Source organism: Vitis vinifera, chromosome 14, assembly GCF_030704535.1.
Source record: "Vitis vinifera cultivar Pinot Noir 40024 chromosome 14, ASM3070453v1".
NCBI classification, from domain to species: domain Eukaryota; kingdom Viridiplantae; phylum Streptophyta; class Magnoliopsida; order Vitales; family Vitaceae; genus Vitis; species Vitis vinifera.
The window spans coordinates 24,512,407-24,531,412 of record NC_081818.1 but is presented as its reverse complement, the minus strand read 5'-3'; the positions used below and the strand labels follow the sequence as shown (position 1 = coordinate 24,531,412).

At 37.0% G+C, this 19,006-nt stretch overlaps 4 protein-coding genes across 10 annotated transcripts; 3 read left to right on the top strand and 1 right to left on the bottom strand.

The window, feature by feature from the left end:
* The first annotated feature begins 434 nt into the window (after positions 1 to 434).
* On the top strand, positions 435 to 7,260 carry LOC100265199 (potassium transporter 4). Its single transcript, XM_010662357.3, has 9 exons — positions 435 to 804; positions 2,045 to 2,285; positions 2,390 to 2,635; positions 3,428 to 3,478; positions 3,604 to 3,864; positions 4,096 to 4,148; positions 4,543 to 4,657; positions 4,744 to 4,998; positions 5,928 to 7,260. Exons 1-9 carry the CDS (start codon positions 763 to 765, stop codon positions 7,013 to 7,015), a joined length of 2,352 nt encoding a protein of 783 aa, XP_010660659.1. The 5' UTR covers positions 435 to 762; the 3' UTR covers positions 7,016 to 7,260.
* Positions 7,261 to 7,451: 191 nt separating this feature from the next.
* LOC100261814 (retinoblastoma-related protein-like) lies at positions 7,452 to 12,330 on the bottom strand. Of its 6 annotated transcripts, none has more exons than XM_010662352.3 (11): positions 12,113 to 12,330; positions 11,456 to 11,503; positions 10,579 to 11,347; positions 10,319 to 10,469; positions 10,166 to 10,238; positions 9,392 to 9,568; positions 9,202 to 9,321; positions 8,981 to 9,119; positions 8,436 to 8,548; positions 7,950 to 8,065; positions 7,452 to 7,706 (listed from the first exon to the last, which is right to left on the bottom strand). In XM_010662352.3, exons 1-11 carry the CDS (start codon positions 12,149 to 12,151, stop codon positions 7,622 to 7,624), a joined length of 1,830 nt encoding a protein of 609 aa, XP_010660654.1. In that variant the 5' UTR covers positions 12,152 to 12,330; the 3' UTR covers positions 7,452 to 7,621. The 6 variants fall into 6 exon arrangements, with proteins under 6 accessions (XP_010660654.1, XP_010660653.1, XP_010660658.1 ...); XM_010662351.3 differs by having other exon boundaries at positions 7,452 to 7,709; positions 12,113 to 12,300; XM_010662356.3 differs by lacking the exon at positions 12,113 to 12,330 and adding an exon at positions 11,888 to 12,106 and having other exon boundaries at positions 7,452 to 7,709.
* Positions 12,331 to 13,933: 1,603 nt separating this feature from the next.
* On the top strand, positions 13,934 to 17,437 carry LOC100259996 (uncharacterized). Of its 2 annotated transcripts, none has more exons than XM_010662349.3 (4): positions 13,934 to 14,208; positions 15,734 to 15,957; positions 16,653 to 16,713; positions 16,839 to 17,437. In XM_010662349.3, the coding sequence occupies exons 2-4, from the start codon at positions 15,746 to 15,748 to the stop codon at positions 17,121 to 17,123; spliced, it is 558 nt and encodes a 185-aa protein (XP_010660651.1). In that variant the 5' UTR covers positions 13,934 to 14,208; positions 15,734 to 15,745; the 3' UTR covers positions 17,124 to 17,437. The 2 variants fall into 2 exon arrangements, with proteins under 2 accessions (XP_010660651.1, XP_010660652.1); XM_010662350.3 differs by having other exon boundaries at positions 13,938 to 14,155.
* Positions 17,438 to 18,001: 564 nt separating this feature from the next.
* Positions 18,002 to 18,593, top strand: LOC104881639 (non-specific lipid transfer protein GPI-anchored 30). Its single transcript, XM_010662347.3, has 2 exons — positions 18,002 to 18,320; positions 18,460 to 18,593. Exons 1-2 carry the CDS (start codon positions 18,002 to 18,004, stop codon positions 18,591 to 18,593), a joined length of 453 nt encoding a protein of 150 aa, XP_010660649.1.
* Positions 18,594 to 19,006: the final 413 nt, after the last annotated feature.

Sequence of the window (19,006 nt, the reverse complement as noted above, 5' to 3'; positions counted from 1 at the left end):
AGTGGTGGGGGTCGAAAGGAATGTGGAACGAGGTGTAAAATCATGTGGCAGATCGGAAGAAAAGAAGGAGGTGAGGGCCGTGGGACAAGCAGCCTTCCACACCCACCACCCGACACAAGCCTCCGAATCTGGTGATGTAGCCTCTGTGGGCCCCCAACAGACGTTGAGCCCTTTGATCAAACTCACTTGCCTCTGTGGGCTGGACTTGGACATTCCGTACTTTACTGGCCCATCTCTTATCTTCACTCACAGTTTAGACGTCAGCCCTCACCCACCTATTATTTTTGCCAATAATTTTTTTTTCCTTTTCTCCTATAACCATTTTTGGACACGTATACAGATGATGAATCTAACGGTAGAGAAAGGAATGATTTGATTTCTTAATTTTTTAATTATTATATTTAAAATTTAAATCAATCGCAGTCGTTTTGGAAGTGGGATTGCGTTACAACTTACAAGATGGGTGGTGGGAGAAGGTATAATTGGAAGGTTGAAACGAAGCAGGCCAGGTGGTGTGGGGCACGTGGGATAAAGAACGCGTGGGAGCCGCGTGTGGTGTTAGTATAAACAACAAACTGGATTGAGGCTGTTCCTCCTGTGCTAGGGAAGATGGGATGCTTCTATTATTATTGTTCTTGACGTAGCCGAGAGAACGATAGAGAGAGAGAGAGAGAGAGAGAGAGAGAGAAAGGGAGAGAGAGCGAGAGAGAGAGTGTGTGATTTAATTGAATTTCTACTTCTCTTCGGAGAAAGGGAGAGAGTATGGAGCCGGAATCTGGAACTTCCTCCCGAAACCCTTCCCAGGTTAGGTTTTCTGAGATGATTCTTGCTTCTATTTTTATTTATTTATTTATTTTAAAAAAAATTTAAACTGCAATCGATCAAGTTCGGTGTGTAGGATTGTTCTTTTATTCGATGGATCCAACTACGGGATGCTCTTGATCAATGTCTGAGTCATTCAATTCAGTTCAATTCAATTCGTTTTCTGCTGTTCTTCTCTTCCGATTGTTATTGTTTATCTTTGAATTCGGTTTTGGTGATAGTAGGTAGCGGGCTAGGTTTTGTTCCGATTGTTTTGGAAGTTGAACAAGGAATTGAATCGATCATATTTGGCGAGGTTTTATTGAAGTGGTTGCTGATTGTTTTGGTTTTGAATAAGTTGAAGGATTTAAATCCCTTCATTTTCAGTATTTTCGATCTGTACTGCGATTTAGAATTGGATGTGTTTGTGAGATTGACTTCTGTTAGTACGGTTTTTGGCTTCTGACGAGATGAACGGTCATCCTACCTCACTTCTGAGTGATGTTTTTTTTTTTAATATTTTGATGTTCCACTCTATTAGTCAACTTGTTGCAGGTTGTTTTCTCGTATTATTTATTTATTTTTTATTATTATTGTTCTGATGTTAGGATTGGTGTTTCTCATTTTTATTTTATTTTCCAAGGCCTTTGATGTCTGTTGAAATTGGGAAGTTGATCTATGCTATTAGAATGCTAGGATTATGTCCATGCTGTCAGATGGAGTATGGTTTGGGCCTCTTGTTGCAGGCTTCTGTTGTAGCCTTTTGAGTGCCTATTGACTCCATATTCCATACTACAGATAGGGGGATTTCTTTTGGCTTTGACCATTGTAGTGTGTGAATTTATATGAATTCAAAACTGGAGCTTGTTTTAGTTAATATCAATTCCATTTTCACATGTATTGGGTTTGATGCAGGCTGCATGATATAGTTTTTACATATGTTGAAATAATGGCAAGTGCTGTCAAACCTATGTGGTATATCTAATGTTTTATGTACTGAAGATTATCCCCAATGATCTAATGGGAAATTTAGTTTTTTATTAATTCGGCAAATTTATAGCGAAGAGTGATGCAACAGAATAAAAATTTATCATTGCAAAAGTAACAAAAGACAACAAGGTGAATCTCTCCAGAATAATACTGGACTAAGCATCATCTGTATCCGTAATACTCTCTAAACCTGTAATTTTAGAAGTACTTAACTACTTTAAGCTTTAAATAAACTTGATGTATGTTCTTGCAGCTTTCATGGGTGAATCTCTCCAGAAATCTAGTATTAGCTTACCAAAGCTTTGGTGTGGTATATGGAGACCTGAGCACTTCACCACTTTATGTTTATAAGAGCACATTTATAGGGAAGTTGCAAAATCATCAAAATGAGGAAGCAATATTTGGCGCATTTTCCTTGATCTTTTGGACCCTTACATTGGTACCTTTGCTCAAGTATGTTTTCATCCTGTTGAGTGCAGATGATAATGGTGAAGGTATGGTATGACATAGATCTTTGTTTATTGGACACTACAGTTTCTAAAGTCAAACTAGTTAATTAAGCCTCTAGTGCATCTGATTATATTTTAACTCATGTCAGGTGGGACATTTGCTCTTTACTCGCTGCTTTGTAGGCATGCCAGGTTTAGTTTACTTCCCAATCAACAAGCCGCTGATGAGGAGCTCTCTGCCTACAAATATGGTCCTTTAACACAGGCCGTGGGATCTTCTCCATTAAAGAGATTTCTTGAGAAGCACAAAAGGCTGCGAACTGCTTTACTTCTTGTTGTATTATTTGGTGCTTGCATGGTCATAGGTGACGGAGTGCTTACTCCTGCAATTTCAGGTAATATACTGATAAAGTATAATCTAAATGTGATTCATCTGAAGTTTCTGTAAATGTTGTTCTTGAGTCCAGCTTGTCCTGGTGATTATGCCTGAATTTATATAATTCTGTTCCGTAAATTTCAATTTTTTTTTAGCACTGAAGGAACAACAAAAAAAACAAAAGATGTTTTCTACTTCGTCTATGCTGTGTGTATGAGGGTTGGAGTGAATATGAAAAAGATGTTCACAGTTGCAACATTCTCCATAAATTGCACCTGTTCTTATGTTAAAAAATTAATCTATCAGGCCATTCAGTCTGGCTGGCAACCGTACTACAGGATATAGATGGCCCTAGCCCATGTCCTACACTCAGTTTATCTGTAAATTAGGTGCTTATAAATATTTGTTTGGTTTAGTTCTTGGTCTGTTTTGTGGTTAAAATTTGCCATCATGTGAACTGTTGGGATTGATGCTTGGTTGCATCATATACTTCTAAATATCTGTTTGCTCTCTAATTTATAGCAACTTTATTGAATCTAGAATTGAAATAATATCTTTCATCATGTTGTATGAGTTAATGTAGGAAGGAAAGAAAAGTGTGGTTTTTAAATGTCATATTGGACATTAGGCTCTTGGGTTCTGAAGTTGAGTTAGGTCCCATGCTGACACTCTAGGCTCTTCTGATGATCTGCCGGCTCTATGTTATGTAATTAATTATCTAAAACAGTAGGATTTTGGAAAACTTTTTCTTTTAATATTTTTCTCTTGTGGATTAGGGGTTAAATCTGGCATGTTTTTTTCCCTCTTGCAGTTCTATCATCAGTATCTGGCTTGCAAGTTACAGAAAATAAATTAACTGATGGTAAACATCTTTCTTTCTTTCTATGCTTCTCTTGAATTTGTTTCGTGATGCTTATGGCTGCTTATAATTATTTCTTTAGGACTTATTTTTTCTTATATATGGTTCATGGTCTTTGTTCTTTGTAGGTGTAGTCCTCTTGCTTGCCTGTGTCATATTGGTGGGATTGTTTGCTCTGCAGCATTTTGGTACCCACAGGGTAGCTTTTATATTTGCACCGGTAGTTATCATCTGGTTGCTATCAATTTTTTGCATTGGGCTCTACAACACTATACGTTGGAACCCAAAAATTGTGCGCGCATTTTCCCCACTTTTTATCATCAAGTTCTTTAGAGAGACTGGTAAAGAGGGCTGGATTTCCCTGGGAGGGATCCTCCTTTCTATTACAGGTATGTTGGAACTGGATATGAGTGAAAAAAATTATTAGGCATGCATAATCTGTTTACTGACTTGCTGCACTGTGTTGTGCAAGTCAACATTGTGGATGTGGTTGAATTGATGAGAAACTGGGCTTTATTGGAGTTCCAGAATTCATTAATTACCTAGAGTACCAGATCCACTCTTGTATATTTCCAGTTCCTATCCACCAACTATTGGGTTTTTTTTTTCTGGGCCACCAGGTACTGAAGCTATGTTTGCTGATCTTGGTCATTTCACTGCCTTTTCGATAAGGGTAAATTTTCAACCTGATCATTATTTTAGGCAGAAAAAAAGATATTCTGGATATATGATTATAAAAATGGTTTGTTTGGGATATTGACACATGGGTGACAGACCTACAATTTCTTTTGCCACCTGGTAGGTCTCCTTACTAAAAGTCAAGCCAGCTTGATAATCATTATTATCCAAGCTACTATTTGGATGGTAAGGAGGAAAAAGCTGTTGGCTTGGAAAACAATTTTACATAATTCAAGAAATGGCACAGCTGTCACTTATCTACCTCAAGCCATTGTGGTTTGTAGGCTTTGTTTAGCATAATGTATCATATGGTATATCTGGCCTTACAAGTTTGCTGTTTGCATGTTTGTACTGTGTGAGGAATCTGAGTGTTGTTCTTGTTCTTGCAGCTTGCATTTGCATTTGTTATATACCCCTGTTTGGTAGTACAGTATATGGGTCAGGCTGCTTTCCTGTCTAAGAACATCCCCTCCATTAGTTCCAGCTTCTATGACTCAATACCTGGTTAGTTCATTCTTGTTCTGATAAATATCACTCCCTCCATTCTGGTCTCAAATTCAAACTTACTTTGATTCTTGCTTGTCTTGCAGACACTGTTTTTTGGCCTGTCTTCATTATTGCCACACTTGCAGCTATTGTTGGCAGTCAGGCCGTTATCACTGCTACCTTCTCCATAATTAAACAATGCCATGCACTTGGTTGCTTTCCACGAGTCAAAGTTGTCCACACCTCAAGACATATCTATGGGCAGATCTATATCCCAGAGATAAACTGGATCCTTATGATCCTTACTCTTGCTATTACTATTGGATTTCGAGACACGACCTTAATAGGGAATGCTTATGGTAAGTTGGCCACTAATGTAAAGTAGCTCTCTCTCTCTCTCTCTCTCTCTCTCTTGACTGTATTTGTTGCTTCAGGATGTGTAAATAGAAAGGATTATTGTTTCATCTGTTGCATAATTCTGTCCTACATGTGGCTAGAAAGCCAAGAAACAAGTAGATACTAATGTCTTTAGCTATCTTATATAGAGACAATTTCTCATATATCTGTAACCCTGACAAGGGGATTCAGTTCCATCCCTTTGTCCAAAGAAAACCCCCATATGATGGTGTCTAGTCAGAGTCTATTGAGTAAAATCTCCAAGGTACCTGTGTCAGAATCTTAGACTATTGGCATGCCTTTATTTTACCCGAAGTTCAGTAACAAGAGCATTGTACATTAGGTGCCATGGTACACCCAATGACAACCCTTGAACATGAAGATTTGGATGCTATTGCTCCTCTGATCCCATCTCCCATTCAGTTGGTAGCATGGATTGGACGAGTTCTGCAGGTGCACCCATTGGCTAAATTTTATCTTCATAAAGTTCTAAAATATAGATTTTGGAAATTGTATTCAAGACAATAAAACTTTGGAAAATCTCCATTGAACCACAATATTATCATGGTGATTTTGGGTTGTTTCTCTGCTTGCTAATGTCTGAGCTAGTTACATGCATATGATATGTTGGTGCACACCCACAATAAAGATTTTTAAATTGCTGGTCCGTCTCTTACTCACATTTGCTCTATACTCCTTTGATTTGGACCAGAAGCATAGTTTGTAGGCATATATTCAGTTTTATTTCATGTGACGTCCATTATGCTGTCAATCAACTGTAAAATGGCATTATTACAACAGAGGCAGCAAGAACAGCTTCTTACTGATTGATTATTCTCATATTACTTTGTCTGAGATTTTTGATTGCTCATTTTTGGCTATTGGCTCCCAGGTCTTGCTTGTGTGACAGTTATGTTCATCACCACTTGTCTCATGACACTGGTCATAGTCTTTGTTTGGCAGAAAAGTGTTCTAATAGCTGCCCTGTTCCTTCTCTTCTTCGGGTTCATTGAGGGTGTCTACCTAACTGCGGCATTCATGAAGGTTCCTCAGGGTGGATGGGTCCCTATTGTGCTCTCATGCATCTTCATGGGTATTATGTATGTCTGGCATTATGGGACTTGTAAGAAGTACAACTTCGATCTGCACAATAAAGTCTCTCTAAAATGGTTGCTTGGCCTAGGTCCCAGCCTTGGCATCGTTCGTGTGCCTGGAATAGGCCTTATATACTCAGAATTGGCAACGGGTGTTCCTGCAATCTTTTCTCACTTTGTAACAAATCTCCCTGCATTTCATAACGTGTTAGTTTTTGTTTGTGTAAAATCGGTTCCAGTCCCCTATGTCTCACCTGAGGAGCGCTTCCTCATTGGACGAGTTTGCCCAAGACCATACCGTATGTACCGGTGCATTGTCAGGTATGGGTACAAGGACATCCAACGTGATGATGGAGACTTTGAGAACCTGCTTGTCCAAAGCATTGCTGAGTTCATCCAAATGGAAGCAGAAGAACCCCAGTTTTCAACCTCGGAGAGTTCATCAATTGATGGGAGGATGGCAGTTATAAGCACTAGAACGATTCAGTCCAGCTCAACCTTAATGGCAACTGAGCAAGAGGGCTTAGGTGTGAGCAACTCCTTCCAAAGCAGCAAATCTTTAAGCCTCCCCGGTTTGCTATCTGCTTATGATGATGAGAACCCACAGATTCGGAGGCGCCGAGTGAGGTTCCAGTTGCCACCAAACCCTGGGATGGATGCTTCAGTAAGGGAAGAGCTGATCGACTTGATCCAAGCCAAGGAGGCGGGGGTTGCTTATATAATGGGTCACTCATATGTGAAGGCCAGGAGATCTTCCTCATTCTTGAAAAAGCTTGTGATTGATATGGGATACTCGTTTCTCAGGAAGAACTGCAGGGGCCCAGCTGTCGCGCTTAACATTCCTCACATCAGCCTTATTGAAGTTGGCATGATATATTACGTGTAGACATTAGGAGTTAGATTAGACGCATTGATCCTAATGCGTGTCTCTCTGAAGGGGTGGGCTAGAAATGGCCATTGCTTTCTAGCGTGGGAGGAGGTATGCTGGAGGTAATGCTTGTAAGCACACTCCTTTGTTGCTTCCTTCTTCCATGTGTACAGATAATCTTAAACTCTTATGACTTCCCTTGATGAGTTATTTAGGCTTTCAATATCAATTATGATCAGAGGATGGCCGGAATTCAATCTTGATTTTGAGATGTTGTTTCACTTGAAATTGTAAATAATATTAGTGAAGGAAACGGCTACATCTGGTGTCAATATCAAACATGAAAGTCCTGGCAGGAAGAAAGGGGTTGGAGGCTGCCACCGTATGTTGGACTGCTTTTGTGTGCACGCTCGGGTTGCATGTGCATTAGCGGGTAGAACCTTTAAACATAGCATCAGATAAATTAATCGTAGTTTTATTTTTACTTATAGATCATTCGATACACTTAACCTATGATAAAAATGATTACATGGCCCGAAGAAGCATAAAAAATTGGCTTTCTCAGATTTTGAGGGTAAATTCAAAGCAATGATATGACCCAGTCCTGAAGAGAAAGTCCATTTGTCATGCTGATTGATGATGGAAGAGGGCCCTGGCCACTTCAGAGTGACTAACAAACTCTACATCCAGACGGCGTCTCAGTTTTGGCCTGCTGCAAATATATCATTGGTCGGAAATTGGAATGCCACATAGAAAATAAAGCAATTTCAATTTTTGTTGTCACTCCATATGGCAAATATGGAGTAGCCTCAATCCCATGGGATTTTTTTAGCATTTAAGAGCTTTTTGGGGAATTATTTTCCACAAAATATTTTTTTAAGAATTTGTTTGAAAATAGGGTTTTTTTTTTTTTTTTTTTTTTTGTGATATGGTAGGTATGAAAGTGGCGTACCTGCGCAAACAGTTGTTAATTGTAGTGAGATCTTTGGAGGGGCTCTGGTAAGCACGAGTGCTCTCCCCAAAACAGGCATAATAGCTTTTAGCACCCCTTGAGATCAATGCTTCCTTCTGTAATTGTACCCCCAAATTATAAGGTCTTGGTTTAGGAAGTATTTTCAAAAACTGTTTTTTAATGTTTTATAAAACAAAAATTAGTTTGATGAATTAAAATGTTTTTTATGTTTTTAAAAATAATTTTTATATATAATACTTTATTTTTTATATTTATATAATTATTTTTTAAAATAATTTTTAGAAAACAACGAAAAACTAAAATATGTTTTTTTAAAACATCATGTTTTCTTTAAAAACTGTTTTTTTTTTTTAAAAAATTATTGTCAAATATGTTTTTATGAATTTTTTTATTTTAAAGAAAAAAAATATTCTAAAAAAAATTACCAAACGGCACTTAAGGATACAGGGTAAAAGAACTTCTTACCTTTGATGGTTGCAGTGAGGATAGGTAGACATTGTGCGAGGGAGAGACTTTCTTCGGAGATAAATCAGGAATGCTTGGAAACGGAGAAATCCGAGGTGAACCGGGACACTCATCTAGACAACAAAGGAAAAATTTTCATAATAAGGACAATAAATAAATTAGGTCATATTCTACAACTATTTTAAAAATAAACTTTTATTTTTCAAAAAAAAAAAAAACATATTTGATGATAAAAATAATTTTTTGTTTTTAAAAATAAAAAACAAAGTGTTTTAAAAAATATTTTTATATTTTTTTTAGGATTATTTAAAAAAATAATTATAAAAATATAAAGAATGATTAAAAATAAAGTGTTAAATATAAAAACTATTTTTTAAATATATTTAAAAATATAGAAAATAGGTTAAAAATGTTTCAAAATTACATTTATCCTATATAAATTATAAAACTTGTTCTTAAAAACCGTTTTTTGGAACTGTTTTTAAAAACAATTATCCAGCAAACCTTAATATGCAAAGAAATAGTAAGATCAAGAGCAAGCACACCATCAGCATTATTTGCAGCCTCATCAGGAGCTTGGTCAGACACTTTGGCAGGTCTAACCTCAACCAGTAAAGGCTTTACAGCCCAGAGGAAGATTTCATTGTAAAATGCGACAATATCAATGTGATCCTCCCTGTTTTTCTGGGTCCCAAATCACAAACAGCATCAGATTTTCCTGGAAAATTGGAAGCTACAAGAGTGTGACTATAATCAATGAACATACCCCATTCCCATGTGCTGGTGACCTGTTAACAAACACATGGCTGACCACTTGAGGTCCATGTTGTGGTTGCTTCACATAGCTGTCTTTGATCTCCTTAAAGGTCAGTTCTAGTTTAGAGTCCTGTAAGCCACCCATGAAGTCAGTGGGGAAGAGAATGAACAAAGATTAGATCATGAGTCTATTTACAGACCTTTACAATGATGTAGAAACAGCAGAGGATGATCTGGTCAACATGCCGGTTGAAACAAAGGGCAGTTTTTTGATTTAGGATCCGATGAAATAAGCCATAGACAATCTCTCTGATCGGCTGCAACGGTTTTAGCCTCAGAGTCAGATGATTGATTCGTACTGCTGCTAACTTTGCCACCTGCAAGCAAAACAATACTTCATGAATGTGCATGATCCATGGAAAGAAAAAATAGAAATGATATCCCATGACCAAAGTGAAGCAACAAAATCGGATGTTAGAGAGCGTCTTAAATTCCTAATTGATATACATATTTTTTTATTAAAATATTATATAAAATATTTTATAATTATGGTGATTTGATTCCTTATAAAATAAGGAAATGTATTAGCAATATCTCTATAAATATTTATGAGGGAAAAAGGTCATGAGACGAAGATGGTTTTGTGAAAACTACATTGGATGGATGGAGATTTGAGGAAGAGTGGTAGACACCTGATGGAGTAAGAGGACTCGATGTTTAGGGTGTAGATACAAAATGTTGGAAGCATGGGATGTTCCGAGACCCTTCTTTATGATATAGTCAAATGCTCTCTTGTCCGTGGAAGTAAACATAGTCAGTTGAACCATGTTAAAACTTCGTGTACTTTTGTAGTAGGTGTATGGTTTGGTCTTTGTATTTTTGAACTAATATATTCGTATTGAAGCTTCTGATATCACAACGTCATAAACTGATAACATAATTTGGTAGTGAGGTAGGGCGATGCATTACTATACCTTCTCAAAGAGCAGCTTAATCCCTGTGTCCAAGCAAGTAGAGCCCCTGCCTCCTGGATTTGGCTGTGTTGGACTGAAGTATGCAAATATGGTGTTCTTTGTTAGATAAAAGAAAATCTCTTCTAAAAAAATCATTTCATGTAGTGGTGGTACCTGGCAAATGCAGACAGCAGAGGGGGTGATGGTGGTGGCTTCCTTGGCTTTTGATCATTAAGAGCAGGTGAATGTTCCTTCATTGGTAATGCAGAGGAGTTGTGTAGTTCACTGGATACTTTCTCTGAAGACCTAGCATTTCCATTCTGGCCTGAAAAATATGTGATGGATTGGAAGTAAAATTAAGGTCAAATACACAGGTTCTGAGCAATAAAATGATGATTAGTCCATATAGTTTAGCTGAAATACAAATGAATTACCAGGTGGGTGAGGCAAGCCTCCATATGAAAGAAGATTATCTGCAGCAATTGCATCCAGTGATGGCATAGGCTTTGCGAGTAGGCCGAGCCGACGTATTTCTTCAGCAAGGGATGGTCTTGCAACAATCAGAGAATTGTATAAGGAGGAACCTTTTCCCCATACCATGCTCTCCAACATTTGCTCTTCCATAGAATTCAGGTACCTCTTCAATTCTCTTGGAAGTGACCCTTCATGTTTAATGAAACTTTCAGTCACTCTGCTCAGATCAAATGCAGTTATACCAATTCTCTCCAATACTCTAGGAAACAGCATCCTAACTCCCATATGAGCTGCTGAAACCAGTTCAGCTGAACATGCTAGCATGCATCTGTGGAACCTCTCATTAGTTAACAGCTGGGTCAAGTTCCTTCCCTGCAGCTTTTGAGCTTCAGATTCACAAATGGATTCCAAAACCTTATAGTATAATTTCAGAGCTTCCTCTTGTCTCTGCTCTATCCACCCACTATTCATCAAGCTGCTATTATGCAAACCAGAACTCATACATCGGTTTCCATTACAACCCCTGGGAAATATGGCCGCCAATATTATGCTGGCCCTGCATATCACCTTATCAGTTACATTCCCATCACATGATGACATGAACCTCTCCAATTCTGCAGATGGTTTTGCAGGAAGTGAACAAATGACAGTTTGGAGCCACTGTGCAGGAGTGCATGGAGAAAGCTGGCTTGTAGTGTCTGCTGGGGAGACTATAGCCTCAAATTTTCTCTGCAGAAAGCAAGGGAAAAGGAGCATGGACAATTAAGAAAACTTATATTAATTAACTGAAGTTTTAGCAGAAGAAAAGTTTGTCATATCATAAGCAGAAGAAGATACCTTGTAGCCACAGATATTCATGGTATCTCCTGAAAACTGAAAAGCTACCTGCACCAAAGAGAGGGTAAATGCAACAGTGCTCTGCAGACAAGCAGTTCCCTAGAATTCTTTTTCTATGCTAAACACCACCAAGAACCCAGTTGAAATCTCTACACAACTCTCAGTACCATCCCACTTTTTCGCAGAATCCGAAATCCTAAACTAATACAGTGATATAATCAAAACAATAAAACAAACTCGGAAAGCAAGTATGGACCATTCCCGGCCCCAAAACAAGTAGTTCTTAAGCCCCATCTCAACCCCACCATGAAACAAGATCATCTGCTAGAGTTCATACAACAAGTATGCCCCAATTGCACAATACTTAAAACAGGATGGTACTAACAGTGAATCAATGATTAGTTCAATCATTCATGAAGTATTTGAACTTACTATTTAAATATGCTCACTTGCTTGGTTGTTTCAGTCCTCAAAATTGGCTACCCACCCTCACAAAAAGAGAAAAAACACCATCTTTTCAAAAACCCAGACCCCTGACCTCTACAGATTTCATATGTTCAAAACCTACCCAGATCATCCGATCTCTCATGTACCAAGGTTCATATATAAGAAGAGAAGCCAAGCTTTTTTGGGAAGAGACCCACTTCGTCATCTTACCTTTTCATGCTTTAGTAGCAAAGAGACTTTTGATTCCATCTGTTTGCTTCCTCGTTACGAAGAGCCCATTTACCTGCCCATGTAATTCCGCGCGAAAAATTACCGACGTAACTACTGCTACTACTCCAACAAATTATTGCTTCACACGTGTGCGTTCATCTGTTAGTTAGCCGCCATAAATATCTGCTCATATCAATGTTCTTGGGACAGCCATGTGTAGGTTGGCTTCGCACTCTGCTGTATTTTTGTGATCATTGTCACTAAATTTTATTTAAGTTTCTCAGTTTAAGACACAAAATGCTTGAAAATGGATTTTAAACCCCAAATACCATATTTGACCCTTATAGACTATCTTCAAGGATATTTGGATAAAGTTAAGAAAATGGAGGTATACCCTATCAACTACATCTCAATCTTAGGGTTGATAAAGTTTCATATGATATGTACATACCATACAACCTCCCTACATTTTTTTGCAGGTTTGAGTTGAACATAAATGAGTTTTGATCAAATTCATATCAATATACATAACCCGTTTAATAAATAGGTAATCTTTGAATCAATCTGGATAATATGAATTTGATCCAAATTGACTCATTTAATAATTTTGTTATTAATTTAATTATATCTTAAAACCGTTTAACTCATATTGAACTCATTTTAAATTTGTTTTTAAATAAATAGATCAACTGAGTTATGAGTATGTTTGGTTGAGACATTAATCATATATGTATACGTATATGTACAATATCTCGTTCAACTTGATTTGGTGGTATTTAGGTTTATGTATTTTGACACGATTATTATTCCTATCGGGTTTAGGTTTACATATATATATAATACTTAGACTTAAACTTTGACTTGATACAAATACAACCCACCAATATGAATTATCACTCCTAATTTTGAATATTAAAAAATGGTAAAATTTAGACTTAACATAAATAAATGGAAGTAAATACAAATAAATGTGACTAAAATACAAAAATTATGACCAAACGGGTTAAATATATAGTAATAAGATCAAATTATACACGTGACATATAATGAGTGGTTGAATTTTCGATTTTAACATGATGTACATGTAGTTTTGAAAAGGGGGCTCCAACTTTCACTTCCACAAAAAATTTTATTGCACTATTACATGATAAGTGGGGATTAAATTTCTATGATCACAATTAATCATCACCTCCAACACATAAATTCATGATAATAATAATAGAAGTAATAATACATACAGCATCATCCTTTTTAAAATTATAAAAATCATTTTTAGCATTTTTCAAATATAAATTCAAATTAAATATATTTTAATTTAAATTTAATGAGAGAATAGGACTTAAAATTATAATTTAAAGTTGAGCCCAAAGTTTTAAATATTTTGTTTTTTTTTTAATTTTAAATTACTTATATTAAATTTAAGATTATTTAATTAAAATTGTTATTAAAAACCTAATTTTGAAAATCTAACCATTCATTTATTTTTGGTCTTATTTTGATAAAAATATATTTTTTAAAATATATATATATATATATATATATATATATATATATATATATATATATATATATATATATATATATATATTTAAAAATATAAATATAAATATTTAAAATAATTAAATGCATTTATGTCAAAATGGATTATTTCCCAGACAAAAATATAAAAGAGGTTAATTTCATAATATAAGGATTATTTCGTCCTTCTAATCAATTAATTAAAAATGAAGATATTAAGAGAGTAGGGGTAAAAGAGGAAAGCAAAAAGGTAAAAGTGAGTGACGTAAAAAGTAAATCAGTGAAAACAGGTTTAATAATGGTAGTCAGAGAGAGAGTGACTAATAGAAGGGTGGAGGGCAGTGTTGAAACGCCGGCGAAGGTCGGAATTGCTGCGTCGGAAGAGAGAGAGAGAGGGAGAGGGAGAGAAGGGGGAGCAGTCGCCTGCTCCGCGCTGCAAATCCACTGCAGATTGCTGCCTCTTCTCTTTCCATACGGCATCTCTTCTTCCCCTCTCACTGAAGCGGCGATAGGGTTTCTCTCCTTGTACGAGATCCGGATCTCCATTTCCGAATTAAGATTCTCGCTTTGGTTTTGTGGTTTGTTTCTGATTTTTGAGGATTCTGCTTGATTTCCACTGGTTTTTATTTGGGTTTGCTTAAACTGATGTTGGTGTTTACGGGCTGCAGTTTTTCACCTTTTCACTTGTTGGTTTTGCCCTTTATGGGTCTTCGTTAGGCAGCAATGGCATTATGTGAAGGGTTGCTGTCCTTAAAATTCAATGTTGCTTTTCAATTCAAGTGCTTTTGTTTGTAAATGTACAGAAATGGGTTGGTATCCTATCCTCTTGGTGAAGGGGTTCCTGAAATCTTTAAGGCAAGCATGTTTATTTGCCTTCAAGAGTCTAGATTTTGGGAGTTCCATGGTGGTTGTCTCTGTGTGCATGCCTGTTTAGCCTTTTTAAGTGGAGCTCTGTGACTATTCCCATTTTACCCTCATTGGACTTGTTTTGGTTACTTGAGCCTCAACCTTGCTGCACTTATCTATTATGACCAATGCCACCTCTCCTAACCACCTCTTTGTGTTTCTTCTCTTTGCAATAGGAATCAAATTTAGGTATCATGGTGATTGGATCACATCTAGTTGTGTAGAAAAATTCAAGAGTTAGGCATGGCATCTTATATATTAGCATATCTGGGCACATTTTATCTCTGGGCATCACAAATCTGGCTGGGTTCCACTTCTCTCTAATTCTTCCCTACATATATATATATATATATATATATATATATGCTCCAACCACCGATAAATTAGTGCATGTTGTGTCAGCAGACTCAGTAGCAAAATGGTGAAGTACTCAATTAACTGCGTCATGTCAACACCACAAAGATGGTCCAATAACCAAGAAATTGCATCATTTTAGTATGAAAGGATTATTATGACATACCTTTTGATGGATCTTCATTTGATATGGTGCTTTGTTAGTGTTAAGAACAGGAGCGCACACCTAATGGATCACTTAGGAGAGCAAATGCATCAACAATAAGTTTGGTTGGATTGTTTTGTCTCTACAGTTTTAAGTATTGTATGATAATAACTATTAAAGTCATGTCCTATGCACCATAGCAAAAAAGTCAAATGATTTCGGCATTACATAAGATTCAACCATAAATCGATCACATTAGCATAAAAAGGATTGGAATCCCAACTGGAGATTGTGTTGTTTCAGAATCTTTCACTAATTTTATCTGGTCAGCATGTGGAAGGATCAGGGTGCCACCTAATGAATCCTATATAGTAGTTCAAATGCATCAAAATCATTTGATTGTATTAGTTCTTTTATCTGATTAAAGGGGTCCCCCCCCCTTCCTATTCCCTTACTGTTTCACATACTTTGCATGGGTTGGCAACTTGTATTTTCCTGTGGTGACTTCAGCCATTAAATGGGAAATCTGGTCCTTCATACTCTCTTGCATTCTGGCTGATCATACTATAATTTCATGAGGAACTGGTGCTAGTTTACATTTTTTTTTAATTAGCTTTTTGTGACTTGCCTTTTTGTCATCAAATATCTGCAGTTTATTGCTGTAAATCATCTGCTCTTAACCACACTTTTATTTGCAGGAATCGGTTGTGATGGAAACTTGCTCAAGAATCCTTAACTTTGACCAAATATCTTTTAATAATATTCTGGGTTGTGCTTCAGAATTGAAATGCAATGAGCAGGGAACTTTCCATATACCACCAGTATCTGCCCCAAGGGAAGTCCTATGCCCAGAGCCCCATCGCTCTACCAGGGTTCCATTTATGTTGGATAACCTCAACAGACCAAACTGCAAGGCTAAAAGGTTCATTTTGCTGTCTCTATGTTTGTTCTGTTTTTTTCTCTTTTTAAGCAATTGCTTCTGTGAGGAACTATGATTATTATTTTCTTATACCTTCTCATTTTTTTCATAAGGAACTGCAGTTTGTTTTCTGGCTCGAATTCATAATCACTGTTTATGATATTTTGGGTTAATGGACGCCAAATAATTACTGGAGGTGGTGGTGTATAGTTTTTGTTATAAATCTGCTGGTGGTGACGGTGGCTGATGTGCTGTAGGGTCTGAAACAGGAAGTGATTGGGGGATTTGTGTTTAGTTGGTTGTGCATGGAGGGATGAGAATGGAAGGAGGTGGCAGTGAAGTATTCTGTCAACCCTCAATAACCTTATGTTTGGTTCTTTGAAAATTAGAGGGAAAATGTGGGAAAAGAAAATAGAGAGAAAAATTGAAGTTAATAAACTATTTTTACATGCTTATTGAAACTTATTTAACTTATTTTTTCCTTTTTATATAAAGATTAAATAATTTGAAAATATATAAAATTTTAATTATATTTTATTTTATTTTCCATATTTTGTATAGTGAACCAAACACGAGAAAGAACAAGATATAGGGTAAATGTTTTACGGTCTTGGTGCTGCCTTTGTTATTTTGATAAACAGAAACATCCATTTAGGTATTAACTTGTGTTACTTATTTCATGCATCTTTTTCTTGCAGGAACTTGCCTTCCCTTAGGGGTGACCCCAGTCTTGACATCTTCAATCTGTTTTTAGCCACGGTACTGTCTTGTACTTGATCCCCTCATTCTTAGTGGTAGTGGCGTAAATCTTGCAGTTCTCATGATCTTTTTTTTCTAATGTTCATGTTGTTTTCCTTTGTCCTTGTTCCTTTTGTTCTACAAAGGATGACATGGTAGATGAATTGGATACTGGTAGCTGCCAAATGGATTTACTCAGCTGTTCACCTCCAGTGCGCACAAACAACCCACTTGTCCATGATGTACAGTTCAATCGTCAGACCCTAATCCTTGATTCTCCATCTGGAAATACCCATGGAGGGAAATATCCCCTGGCAAGAGAAGTCGGAGTTCCAGCTCATGAGACAGCAACTGCAGAGAAACCAATGGTACGAATTGAGGGTTTTGCTTGTAGGGGTTCCAAGTCTCAATGCATTTCTGCCCGTGCATAGTTGATCAGAAGCAGAAATGTTTTGACACTGAGGAGCATTCTTGCTGCTGAATTTTCTAGGTTGTTTAGGCGGATTCTGATCCCAGCTCCCCCCTCCCCCAAACTTTCTAGTATGAATATGTGAGTGTTGTTTTGTACATAATGCTGCAGTTGCAAGTCTAAGTTTGTGTGTTGCTGAGTTAGAGGTTGAACAAATATGGGTTCTGGTGTGGAAACCGACTTGAGTTGGAACTCTCCATTGGAATGTGAATGTACAGATGGAAGGATGACATTTGTGTAAATATGTAATCATAACGTGCCGTGGCTTTGGTTTCAGTCTCCATTGATTGCTTGCTACAATAGCAATTGAATCAGATTCTGTGGCCTGTCTTAAATTCATTATATGCCTATCTAATTCATAGATGACAAACTCCTTGATGTATGCTCCTGCAAATAGTCTATACATGTTTGAAGGCAAAGCTTTTGCCTTACTGAAATAGATAAGAATGGGGTAAAACTCTCAGAAAAATGGGATAATATTCGCACCTACTTTCCAAGATCAGATTAATGGGGCTAAAGAATGACAGTGAAGGATCCATTTCTTATGCTTTATTATTTGAAGAACACTTTTTTCTATGATGGGTAATTGGGTAATATCTATGTATATAATATTTAAAATATATATATATTGCCGACTGGTAGGCATGTTCTCAAAACAAAGTAGCTCAACCCATTCAACGGCCATAAAGGCCATCTATCTACTGCAAGCCCTCCCCCAGAGTTGTCACAAAGCAATCACCAAGGAGAGTCAACTAGTGAGCCACAGGTTGGACAACCAACTCCTAACCCTCTATCTGGTATATATGTGTTGGTGTTTTAAGCAAAAAAAAAAAAAAAAAGATGGAGTTGAAGTTTTGGGCATGCTGTGGGATTGCTGTTATAGTCTTGGTCACTTTGGTGCCGGAGGGATGGGCTCAGGATTCATCTTGCCTGAACGAGCTCGCACCTTGCCTGAACTACCTTAATGGCACCCGAGACCCTCCTGATAGTTGTTGCGACCCTCTGAAGTCGGTGATCAAGTCGAAACCAGAATGCTTGTGTAGTATGATCAGCACCAAAGGCACCAGCCAGGCTAGGCAGGCCGGCATCAATGTGACCGAGGCCCAGCAATTGCCTGGAAGATGTGGACAACATGTTAACCCTCTCTCCTGTCTTTCAAGTATGCATCTCATTTCCTATTCATTTTAATGATTTTTTTTTCACATGCAGCCTTCTAAATCATCAGATCTCAGTGTCTGACCAGTTCATTATTCCAATGTCCTGATCTCCCAAAACATGTTTGTGTGACTGTTTTTCAGGTCCACCCAACTCCAAGGACTCGGTTCCAAATTCTGGTAGCATCTTTTGGTCTCCATCCCTGATCATGAAAGTGGTTGCAGCCTTCTCCATGAGCATTCATATCCTGTGGGGATCAAAGAATATTTTAACTTGATCCACTCAGATACGTGTATGAAGCTACTTCAGTGATTGAGCTAGTTTCCCCCATTCTTGTATTTCCCATTTTTGGATTCAAAAGAAAATGTACTTGTGCCTGTTTTGATACTAAACATATTGTTCAATTTCAATGTAGAGGTACATAATATTTTTGGGTTCAAGCTTTTTTTTTTTTTTTTTCCTTTTTTGAAACTTATTAAGATTTTTAATGTTTGTTCCGGTTTATGACTTAAGAAATACCTTGGAAAAATATTACTTCTTGTATAAACTTCACTTCGATTTATACAAGAAGCTCTTTCACTTTTAATAACACTTTTATAATATGAATATTACGCTTTAAAACTTATATGATTTTAACTTGAATATCGGTTTTTATCTGAATCAAGAAATAAGAGGGTAAACTTTTATAAT

Coding starts and splice junctions, on each gene's coding strand:
- LOC104881639 (XM_010662347.3), top strand. CDS start 18,002: ATGGAGTTGAAGTTTTGGGCATGCTGTGGGATTGCTGTTATAGTCTTG. Junction 18,321..18,459: donor CCCTCTCTCCTGTCTTTCAA/GTATGCATCTCA, acceptor ACTGTTTTTCAG/GTCCACCCAACTCCAAGGAC.
- LOC100261814 (XM_010662351.3), bottom strand. CDS start 12,151: ATGGAATCAAAAGTCTCTTTGCTACTAAAGCATGAAAAG. Junction 11,504..12,112: donor TGCTACTAAAGCATGAAAAG/GTAAGATGACGA, acceptor TCTTTGGTGCAG/GTAGCTTTTCAGTTTTCAGG. Junction 9,120..9,201: donor CACCAGCACATGGGAATGGG/GTATGTTCATTG, acceptor TTTGGGACCCAG/AAAAACAGGGAGGATCACAT.
- LOC100265199 (XM_010662357.3), top strand. CDS start 763: ATGGAGCCGGAATCTGGAACTTCCTCCCGAAACCCTTCCCAG. Junction 2,636..3,427: donor GCTTACTCCTGCAATTTCAG/GTAATATACTGA, acceptor TCCCTCTTGCAG/TTCTATCATCAGTATCTGGC. Junction 4,999..5,927: donor CTTAATAGGGAATGCTTATG/GTAAGTTGGCCA, acceptor ATTGGCTCCCAG/GTCTTGCTTGTGTGACAGTT.
- LOC100259996 (XM_010662349.3), top strand. CDS start 15,746: ATGGAAACTTGCTCAAGAATCCTTAACTTTGACCAAATATCTTTTAAT. Junction 15,958..16,652: donor CCAAACTGCAAGGCTAAAAG/GTTCATTTTGCT, acceptor TTTTTCTTGCAG/GAACTTGCCTTCCCTTAGGG. Junction 16,714..16,838: donor TCAATCTGTTTTTAGCCACG/GTACTGTCTTGT, acceptor TGTTCTACAAAG/GATGACATGGTAGATGAATT.